The sequence below is a fragment of the Sinocyclocheilus grahami genome, unplaced genomic scaffold, assembly GCF_001515645.1.
Source record: "Sinocyclocheilus grahami isolate Dianchi unplaced genomic scaffold, SAMN03320097.WGS_v1.1 scaffold460.1, whole genome shotgun sequence".
NCBI classification, from domain to species: domain Eukaryota; kingdom Metazoa; phylum Chordata; class Actinopteri; order Cypriniformes; family Cyprinidae; genus Sinocyclocheilus; species Sinocyclocheilus grahami.
Window position 1 is genome coordinate 876318 of NW_015505639.1, and position 10776 is coordinate 887093.

General features: G+C 40.5%; 2 protein-coding genes across 2 annotated transcripts; both read left to right on the forward strand.

Moving 5' to 3' along the window:
• Positions 1-8: 8 nt before the first annotated feature.
• LOC107552875 (zona pellucida sperm-binding protein 3-like) lies at positions 9-1773 on the forward strand. The gene is made up of 7 exons (XM_016234914.1): positions 9-12; positions 76-225; positions 293-470; positions 1169-1286; positions 1363-1445; positions 1506-1597; positions 1690-1773. The coding sequence occupies exons 1-7, from the start codon at positions 9-11 to the stop codon at positions 1767-1769; spliced, it is 705 nt and encodes a 234-aa protein (XP_016090400.1). The 3' UTR covers positions 1770-1773.
• A 6482-nt stretch (positions 1774-8255) lies between these two features.
• Positions 8256-10500, forward strand: LOC107552903 (zona pellucida sperm-binding protein 3-like). The gene is made up of 8 exons (XM_016234936.1): positions 8256-8836; positions 9105-9223; positions 9307-9410; positions 9478-9655; positions 9917-10034; positions 10104-10186; positions 10247-10338; positions 10407-10500. The coding sequence occupies exons 1-8, from the start codon at positions 8300-8302 to the stop codon at positions 10484-10486; spliced, it is 1311 nt and encodes a 436-aa protein (XP_016090422.1). The 5' UTR covers positions 8256-8299; the 3' UTR covers positions 10487-10500.
• Positions 10501-10776: the final 276 nt, after the last annotated feature.

A 10776-nucleotide genomic window follows, 5' to 3' on the forward strand; every position in this document is an offset into this window, starting at 1 on the left:
AGCTCATGATGGGTATGTGCAGTTTCTTTAGACCTTAAGCATTGTCAATTATGTGACTTTCAGCACTGTTTCTAGTGTTGCAACTGGAAGACCGTGTATTTGGTGCCTCTTTGAACCGCAGGTCTCATAATGTGAGCAGTAATGCCTTGAGGCCAACTTGGGTCCCTTATGCTTCAATGGAGGTTGGCGAGGAAGTCTTGCTGTTCTCCCTGAAGCTCATGATGGGTATGTGCAGTTTCTTTAGACCTTAAGCATTGTGACTGAGGCTGTACTTAAACTGTTCTTCTTGCAGATGATTGGTCCTATCCGAGGCCTTCACACTTGTACTTCCTGGGTGATGTTATTAATATTGAGGCATCCGTGAAGGTGTACAACCATGTTCCGCTGCGTGTGTTTGTAGACCACTGCGTGGCCACCCAAGTACCTGATGTGAATGCCCTTCCGAGATATTCATTCATTGAGAATCATGGGTAAGGTTTTCACAATGTTATATGCCTTGTCCAAATACCCACAGTTGCGGTCTTTGCAGTTGACTATGTATTTTCTGTGTTCAATTGAGCATTAAAACCAATTGTCTAACTTTATTACATGATGGGTCACACTTAGTGTTGTAAAAATTAACGTATTTACATGGCTTTATTTTAATTAAGTACTTTGTATTTTAAACCACTTCTGAATGCCTGTACAGTAGTCCCTATAACAATTTTAATTTGTGGTGCTTTTAATTAAGTGATAAAAATCAGTTGCAATTGTAAAAAATTTAATCTTTGCACCAATAACTTTTTCTACCAAATTATGTAATCCATTTATTATTTAGCATATTAAATCGCTCTGGAGTGGTATTCAACGTGTGCGTTAAGGGTGCTTTGGAGTTTAAGATCTGGGACAGTCTTGCGCACTTCCTGTCACATGCGCACGCTCAAGTGGCCAAGACCGCGTGTGTGTATTTGGACAAGGCAATAGTTGAGTTTGCTTCCTGGAACCACTTTGTCACTGAGAACTAGGGTAAGTCGGCTTACATTAAGTGGCTAGAGGGTTTTGAGTTCCTCATAAGTGCTTTGTCATTGGGTCATGGCATATGATGTTGGTGTTCCCGAGCTGCTCTTTAACCACTTTGACCCTGATGATAAGGTTATATTGACATTGAGTTCCTTCATCACTTTCTCAGGTGCCTTGTGGATGCCAAGGCTACAGCTTCCAGCTCGCGCTTCATGCCTCGATCCCAGGAAGACAAGATCCAGTTCCAGCTGGAGGCCTTCATGTTCCAGGAAGGATATAGTCCTTCTGTATGTGCTGTTTTTTTTTTTTTTTTTCCCTTCCTTTCTTCAGTTTGTGACACCTTACCTGTGGGGTCTCTTGCAGATCTACATGACGTGTATTCTGAAGGCCACTCTTGCTTCTGCACCCAGTGATGCTCTCCGCAAATCCTGTTCCTTTGCCAATGGGTATGTTAATGCTGCTTAAAAAAACATTGAATGTGCCGTCTCTGATATTTGTTGTTGCAGGTGGTTTGCTGCTGATGGGAACCACCAGGCTTGTGGTTGCTGTGACTCAACATGTGGTCCTGATGGTGGAATTGCTGCTTCTCCTTTTGGAGGTAGGCCGCTGCTATTAAATAGCTTTTGGCACAAGTGATCTATTTAACTTGAGATTTAAATTTATTTTTTTCTCTTTTCCTCCCCTCTCTAGTCATTCAGTGGGAAGGCAAGGCCTCACTCGGTCCTGTAATGGTTCAAGAGCGACCGAAGTCTTTAGCTGTTTTTCAATAAATGGGGGTGGAAAAGCCTATTCTTGCTTCTGGGTTTTCTTGTCTAGTTTAACCAAATTTGATTGGAGTGGGAAAGCACGTAGTCCTACTGTATCTATTCTTTCAAGAAGGAAAGGCTCCCTTTCCTCTGTAGGGAAATTATGAACCTTTTAAAGAGACCTGCTGTGAGCTCCCTTTTGAAGAGTACTTTAAAGGTGGAATACATTGCCCATGATGCTGTAAAGGGAATTCCATTTAATTGGAGTCTGTGCCAAGAGTTCTGCTTGAACACCCACTTCCTAGAAGCACTGCAGATATTGCGTGCATCTTATGCAATGTATTTCTTTCTGTGTTGGTAACTTCAAATGAGCACGTTAATTTCTCCTTGCCTTCCCAAATTATCATTTAGCAGATGCTTATCCAAAGCGACTTACAGATGATAGAAGCAATCAAAACTAACAAAAAGCAACTATGTAAGTGCAAATGACAAGTCTCGGTTAGCCTAATGCAGTAAAATGTAGCTTTTTATTTAAACCGATGGACACTGAGGAAAAACGAGTAGATGAAATAGAAGGCTAGTTTTTATTTAAAAGGTCATGAAACTCCTGGTTTCAGCACTGGTTCTCACCAGTTTTAAAAAGTGGGCATGGTATGCTGTGTGTCGGGGGAAGAGGGGAGACAAACAACACGCGCGCACAGCTTCGCGTTCAGATGGTTTCATTTTGCTCCCATAGTTTAAAAACTCAAATAAATGCACAGCCATTTGCTCGGTTGCACCTCTGAGAACTTTTAAGGCTTATTCTGTGGTGTTTAAGCCTTTTCACGGGTTGTCACGGAGCTGTAAAAACGGTTTTGCTCACCAAGTGAACGAATCTCGTTTGGGCCGGATTCTTATTACAAATCAAAAACACACCCTTCGATCCATTAACGTTTCTCAGTCTGAAACGTATGTCATGGCAAATCAACATGCTGTTGTGAAATGCGACGCGTCTTCTCCCAAATTGTGACGTCAACACAATGTAGATTTTAAACCCGAAAGCTGAAAATGGTGCATAAAAGCTTAAAATTGACCAGTTTTCTCCAACAGTTAAAATTATCGGACGCTAACATGGTCTTCTATGATGTGCGACACAAACACCTCTGCTAAAAGCTCAAAGTAGTCTGGGGTTTCATGACCCTTTAAAATAAGATATGAAGTATAATTAGAATAGAAATTGCTGGAGTTAAAGGGTCAAACAAAGACGGAACATGTGTTTTCAGTCATTGCTTGAAGATGGCCAAGGGCTCAGATTGAGTTGGGCAGGTCGTTCCACCAGGAGGGAACCGTTAATGGAAAGTCTGTGAAAGTGATTTTGTGCCTCTTTGAGATGGCACCATACGGTGTCGTTCACTTGCAGAACGCAAGCTTTTAGAGCAGTGATGGGCAAACTTGGCCCTTCCAGGCCACTTTCCTGCAGAGATTTGGTCCAACCCTAATAAAAATCACCTGCCTGTAGTTTTGAAGACAATGATTGGCTGGTTCAGGTGTGTTTGATTAGAGTTGGAGCTAAACTCTGAAGGAAAGTGACCTGGAAGGGCCAAGTTTGCCCACCCCTGTTCTAGAGGGTACAACTCTGAAGTAATGAATTTAGGTAAAGGGGTGCAGAGCCAGTGGTGGTTTTGTAGGCAAACATTAATGCCTTGAATTTTATGCGAGCAGCTACTGGTAGCCAGTGCAAATTGATGAACAGAGGTGTGACGTGCGTTCTTTTCGGTTCATTAAAGATTAATCTTTCAGTGGCATTTTGGATTAATTGTAGAGGTTTGATAGAAGTGGCTGGAAGACCTGCCAAGAGAGCATTGCAATAGTCCAGCCTGAATAGAATAAGAGCTTGAACAAGGAGTCGTGTTGCATGTTCTGAAAGAATGGGCCTGATCTTCCTAATGTTGTATAAAGCAAATCTGCAGGACCAGGCAGTTTCAACAATGTGGTCTGAAAAAGTCAGCTTATCATTCACAACTCCAAGGTTTCTAGCTGTTTTTGAAGGAGTTATGTTTGATGAGCCTAACTGGATGGTGAAATGCAGATAAAGTGATGGGTTTGTTGAAACCACAAGCAGTTCTGTCTTAGCCAGGTTGAGTTGAAGGTGAAGATCCGTCATCCAACAAGAAATGTGTTAGACATGCTGAGATGCGAGCAACTATTGTTGGATTATCAGGATGGAATGAAAGGTAGAGCTGAGTGTCATCAGCATAGCAGTGATATGAAAAGTCATGTTTCTGAATGACAGAACCTAGTGGTCGAATGTCCACTTCTGAAGCCAGATTGGTTGCTGTCCAGGAGGTTGTTCTGTGTGAGAAAGGCAGAGACTTGGTTGAACAACTCGTTCAAGTTTTTTTGCAATGAAAGATAGAAGGGAAAACAAGTCTGTAGTTCTCTAAAAGAGTTAAAAGTGGATTTCTTAAAAAGTGGGGTTATACAAACCTGTTTAAATGTTGAGGGAAAAACACCAGTGTGAAGGAATGTGTTAATGATGTGAGTGCAGGAGAAATGGCTTGAAGGAGATGAGATGGAATAGGATCAAGCGGACAAGTAGTTGGATGAGTTTAGAGACTTCTGCCTCATAGTGGAGAAAAGGATGAAAACGAGTGTATGTTTGCTGGTAATGTGTTTGGGAGTTTGTGGTGTGGCAAATTGTGCACTGAGGTTTGTAATTTTATTAATGAAGAATGTGGCAAAGTCGTCAGCTGTTAGTTGATGAAGGAGGAGGAGGGAGAGCATGCGAGAGTTAGGCGAATTGTTAATTTTGTTGTGATAGTATGTCCTTTTAGCAGTGGGTACGATATACATTAAGGTCAGTAGGATTTTGTGATTTGCGTCAGACTCTTTCTGCAGCTCTGAGCTTAGAATGATGCTCACGGAGAACATCAGATAGCCAAGGGTCAGAGTTGGTACGAGCTGGCCTTTTTTTAAGATTTGATCATAGTTTTAAATTGTTTCCCAATATGCCTTGTTGACCGTCTTCTGGCATACTTTTAAATCAAAGAAGCACACTCCCAGTTTTCGACCTGCAAGTATCAACATTGGGACAACATTTTCCACTTTTGGAATTTTCCACCTTCAAATGGGTTATTTATAGGTCTTATATTTTAAAGTAGGAAAATGGCATGCATCTCATTTAAATTCAGTTCAATATTTAGTGTGCCAAACTTGCAGAACATGTGGCGAGGTGTGTTTCATTGTGAAAGCTAAACTACTTTTGTTTGGCCTTCCAAAAAAGGACGATATCCGCTTCGTCATGTCTAGAGCTGATCCGTGCTGGTCGCTGGATGAAGCGTAGTCCAGCCCGGGGTTGTCACATGTGGTTGCCGCAAGCCTCCTTTGTCGAATCTGCTGGGTGCCGCTCACTCAAGCCGCTGTGTGTTTCGTTGTAAAAGCGAAACTACTTTGTCCTCTTTCGGAAGGTCAAACAATGTTTCTATAAAGTGGGGCAGTTCCAACTTTGCAAGGACAGTCTGGCACTTCTGACTCACAGCCAGTGTGTGTGTGTGTGTGTGTTTTATTTATTCATTTGTTTTATATTTAAAGAATTTGCCACTGATTCAAACGTGAGTTTGAGCAGTGTAGAGTAGCGCTTGTTGTTTGTCATTTCTCCAATTACAAATGCAGACATGGTTTTATGTTTACACGGCGCAATACGCAACGCACAGCATAAAAACACAGCACAAGTCATTATAATCAGTAATTATGTCCCCACTGGATGCAACAAATGCCTCATTTGTAATGGGTTTTATTAGTTTTGTCTCATCGCGGCGGGACACATGGAAACACAGTATGGTAAGGGGTGTAACAGTTCCGTCACACGCTTGAGGTATTCAACCAATCACAACGCACTGGATAGCTGGCCAATCAGAGCACACCTCGCTTTTCAGAACTATGAGCTTTGTAAAAATCGACGTGTTTCAGAAAGGCGGGGCATAGAGGAGAAAAAATGTACATTGTGGAAAATAATGTGTTTTTTTTTTTTAACCTTAAACTGCATAAACACATTTCATTACACCAAATATACAAAATAATGTTCTTTTTAGCAGCATCATATGACCCCTTTGATGCACAACAAGGGTACAAAGTGACCTGACAGTTTATTTGTTATATATCTTTGCAAAAAAATTATTTCATCATTCCGAATTCCTCAATTAACTTGTTTTTGATCATCACAAATCCTTTTTTTTTTTCTTTTTGAATAAATAGTTTGTCACTGCCCTTCTAATGTACAACATGGGTCTAAAATGACCCGTATTCATTTCCTATGTTATTTCAATCATGCCTAAATTATTCTTTGCTGAATCTTTGAAAGAAATGCATTTTATTTTTTTATTCCAGTTATTCATTAAATATCTTGTTTTTGATTTCCACAAATCATTGTTTATTTGTCCTTTCTTTACTTTATTAAAAAAAACACTTTCTACATCAATTTTACACATATGGGTCAAAAATCAAGGTTACCTTGACCTCGAAATCTATTACTAGTGACCAATACTATTATCTAGCTTGTTGTTGACATTCTATTCTAGCTAACTAATGTTAGCTAGGTAAACAAAATAAAAGTCAAAATAATACGTTATTACTGTATATACAAGTACATATCATTGCTGTCAGGCAGAAACCTCGTATCTCAACATTTCATCATTTTTATTTGTTGTCATAAATCAGTGCTATTGGTCACCTTTTATGTCTGTCAGTGTTCCTGAAAATTAATGGTTTTGGACATACAAGGTTTCTGTCTGACAGCGACAATATATAATCAGTATATACATGATCAACTGCTTGTTGTGCAGTCTTTATCCAGAGTGTTAGTATGGTTGATCCCAGACATTCTAGATTAACGGCTGAAATGTTTGTAGAGATGCTGCATGAGGAAGATCAGGCAATTCTTAGTCCTGATTCAGAGTCTGAAATATCTGATGTTGATGACCTAGAGACTATGTGCCACAGGGTCAGCCTGGAGTTGTGGGTGTGAATCCAGCTCTCCTAGATAAAGAAGACTCATTTGATGACATTGAAGACTTGTCTGATGAGTCCTCTAAGAGCAAACTCAGACCCTGGCCAATAGATTGAGTAAAAATGGTTTGCACATACTCATGTAAGCAGAGAACATGGAGGTGGCCCGTGGTGCTGTGCTACAATGTGCTGGATGTTGCCACCCTCATTGCCTAAGCCAGGGGCGGCCTGTTTGCAAGGAGCACAAACCTGTAGTTGTCATTTGTGAGGCATGTAAGAACTGAGATGGCAGTTTGAGATAGCGCTGTACCTGTGTGATTTCATTTTGTTAGTTTTATTTTCATCTATTTGGTCACATTCATTACAATTCACTACAGTTGCTCTACAGACAGTTCAATTTCAGTGTTATCGGTTATCAGTGATGTGTATGTTATGTGTGACAAAGGGGCAAATAAACATTTCAAGTGTTAAATGTGTTGGTTTAAATAACTGCTCAAATAAATATTTCAACAAAATGTCTTTATTTAGTTTTATCATGCTTGCATAGATGGGTCTTTATTGACCCATGTGTGTAAACTTGATGTAGTAACAAAAAACAACAAATTTTAATTTGTGGTCATTGTAAAAAGATATTTTGAATATTCATGGATCATGGAATGTATAGATCAGGGAATATGAAATGCTGAAATAAACTGATTTAAAAAGATATATATTTAAAAAAAGGCCAGCGAAGTATGAAATAACATAGGAAATGAATGCGGGTCATTTTAGACCCATGTTGTGCTTTAGAAGGGGGTTTCATAGCTTGTGCATCAAAGGGTTAAGAGAATTACAGTAAAGTACAGTATTTCTTAAACAGTATCAGTCAATAAAAGATGTTGAGACTTAATATTTCTAAAATATTTATAGTTTCTTAATACATCTAAAATGTTTTTGCAATATATTGATGAATCTCTCTCATTGTGGAATCTTCAGACATTACAGGGATTGAATCAGAAGTACACTAAAGTGCAATTATTACACAACCATTAAATTAAAAATACACAATGAAGACTAAAAATGAGACAATAACATTTAATACCTGACCAATTGGAGATTACATCTGTGCTGCTTAGTCCCTCCCATTTTGATAATTTATTGATATTTTCCTTTCTACTCATTTATATGAGTATAATTCACTGTTGCATCAAATTGTATTTATGTACATGGCATTACCATTAAACAATAGTGATTATGTTAAACTAAAAACACTTAATAATAGATCATTAATGAATACTTTTTATGAACTAAGATGCTTTTTTAGATGGCATTAACTTCGACAAACTGTCAGAGCTTCTTAATTGTAAAATCGTGAGCAAATGAAGATTAAAATCTCAGATCCATATCAAGCTTTCTATTGATTTGTGATCTTGACTGTTCTCAGTTGGTAATACATAAAATCTACAGGTCCAGAGGAGAATCAAAGTTAACCAATTAAGCTTAAAGGGGAGGAGCCAGCTTAATTCAAAGCTGTACTAAATAGCAAAGCTAACACTAATGTGCACTGGGGCTGTGTGTCAGAGTTTGTTAGGATGGGTCTCCTGCAAGCTTTGTTAGTGCTGGGTGTGATTGGGGCATTTGACCTGAAGCATGCATGGGCAAGTTTGAGATATGGTCAGAGTCCAAGCAGCATGAAGCCACAATCAGATCCAGCTTCTGGAGGTCCTGCTCTTTCTTCTCAAGGGTTATGGAACACTTTCCAAAAGCCTTCTCCGTTTCAGAGTCTTGACTCCAGAAGATTTGCACAAGAGCCTCTTGGTCTTCAGGAGAAGCAGATGTTGCAGGGTCCAGTGAAGCCTTTGGACTGGAGGTTTCCCGTTGTTCCGGAGGTGCAGAGCGAGATGGTGGTGGACTTCCAGTTGAGGCAACCCGTGACTCCCGGTAGTGTAGCTGTTCATTGCGATGAGAACCGGGTTCTGGTTGAGGTAAAGCAAGACTTATTTAGCAATGGTCAACTGATCCAGCCATCTGGATTGTCTTTGGGAGGATGTCCCGTTGTTGGTGAGGACTCAAACTCTAGGGTGCTCATCTTAGCGCATGAACTGCAGGACTGCAACAGTGTGTTGATGGTAAGAACTTAAATCTTACTGGATTATTTGTACACCAATAACAAAGGTTCTTTGTTGGTGTCAATTATTCCTTGAACCTCTCATTTCCATGGGACTTTTCCATTCTTTATAATGGAGAACTTTTTTTTTTTTTTTTATTTTAAGAGCTGATCACTGAAAGGTTCCTTGACCCAAACGTGGCTGCTGAAACAAACATCTTTTTGAACCTTTTTTTATTTTTAAAAGCGTAGATTAGGAGGAACTTTGTAACAACTGAAATCTCTTACAGATGACTGAGGATGAGCTTGTCTACACCTTTGCTCTTACCTACACTCCTGAGGCGCTCGCTGGCACGCCGATTACTCGTGCCGATGGTGCTGTTGTTGGCGTTCAATGCCACTATCAAAGGTAAGTGACCTTATGTGACTTTCAGCACTGTTTCTAGTGTTGCAACTGGAAGACCGTTTATTTGGTGCCTCTTTGAACCGCAGGTCTCGCAATGTGAGCAGTAATGCCTTGAGGCCAACTTGGGTCCCTTATGCTTCAACGGAGATTGGCGAGGAAGTCTTGCTGTTCTCCCTGAAGCTCATGATGGGTTTGTGCCGTTTCTTTAGACCTTAAGCATTGTCAATGAGGCTGTACTTAAACTGTTCTTCTTGCAGCTGATTGGTCCTATCCGAGGCCTTCACACTTGTACTTCCTGGGTGATGTTATTAATATTGAGGCATCCGTGAAGGTGTACAACCATGTTCCGCTACGTGTGTTTGTGGACCACTGTGTGGCCACCCAAGTACCTGATGTGCATGCTCTTCCAAGATATTCGTTCATTGAGAATCATGGGTAAGGTTTGATCGCAATGTTATAGTGGCGTTCTTGCGTTTGCTCCTTAAGACCATTTTGTCTCCAAGAACTAGGGCAAGTCAGCTGACATCAAGTGGCTAGAGGTTTGAGTTCCTCATTGTTGGTGCTTTTTGTCATCACCGAATCATTGGGTCATGGCCCTTAATGCTATGATGTTGGTGTTCCTGAGCTCTTTAACCACTTTGACCCTGATTAGGTCAAGGTTATAGAATTGATTGAGTTCTTTGTCATGACTTTCAGATGCCTTGTGGATGCCAAGGCTACAGCTTCCAGCTCACGCTTCATGCCTCGATCCCAGGAAGACAAGATCCAGTTCCAGCTGGAGGCCTTCATGTTCCAGGAAGGATACAGTCCTTCTGTACGTACTGAATTGGATTTCTTCCTGTCTGCTTCAGTTTTGACCCCTTACCTGTGGTGTCTCTTGCAGATCTACATGACGTGCATTCTGAAGGCCACTCTTGCTTCTGCACCCAGTGATGCTCTCCACAAATCCTGTTCCTTTGCCAATGGGTATGTTAATGCTGCTTAAGAAAACGTTGAATGTGCCGTGTCTGATATTTGTTGTTGCAGGTGGTTTGCTGCTGATGGGAACCACCAGGCTTGTGGTTGCTGTGACTCAATGTGTGGTCCTGATGTTGGAATTGCTGCTTCTCCTTTTGGAGGTAGGCAGCTGCTATAAAATTGCTTTTGGCACAAGTATTGACTTAATTTAGGAATTTTCTTTCTCTAGGCGTTCAGTGGGAAGGCAAGGCCTTACTTGGTCCTGTAACTGTTCAAGAGCGACAGAAGACCTTAGCTGGTTTTCAATAAAAGTGGAGGGAAAACAATTCCTGTTTCTGGGGGTTTTTGTGTAGTTTGACCAAATTTGAGGGGGGAAGCGGGTAGTCCTAATGTACCTTTTCTCTTTCTGAAAGGAAAGGCTCCAATTTCTTGGTAGGGAAGTTAATAAAGAGACCTGCTGTGAGCTCCCTTTGAAGTAATTGTTAATTTTGACAGCAAATGGTTTTACTCTGAATTGTTTTTGGGCTTTAGTCCACCAAACCTACAGTAAATTTAATCTAAAGGGTTTAGTTACAGTGCATTTCCCAAATTTCTAAACT

Coding starts and splice junctions, on each gene's coding strand:
- LOC107552875 (XM_016234914.1), top strand. Junction 471..1,168: donor TCATTCATTGAGAATCATGG/GTAAGGTTTTCA, acceptor TCACTTTCTCAG/GTGCCTTGTGGATGCCAAGG. Junction 1,598..1,689: donor TGCTGCTTCTCCTTTTGGAG/GTAGGCCGCTGC, acceptor TCCCCTCTCTAG/TCATTCAGTGGGAAGGCAAG.
- LOC107552903 (XM_016234936.1), top strand. CDS start 8,300: ATGGGTCTCCTGCAAGCTTTGTTAGTGCTGGGTGTGATTGGGGCATTT. Junction 8,837..9,104: donor ACTGCAACAGTGTGTTGATG/GTAAGAACTTAA, acceptor AATCTCTTACAG/ATGACTGAGGATGAGCTTGT. Junction 10,339..10,406: donor TGCTGCTTCTCCTTTTGGAG/GTAGGCAGCTGC, acceptor TTCTTTCTCTAG/GCGTTCAGTGGGAAGGCAAG.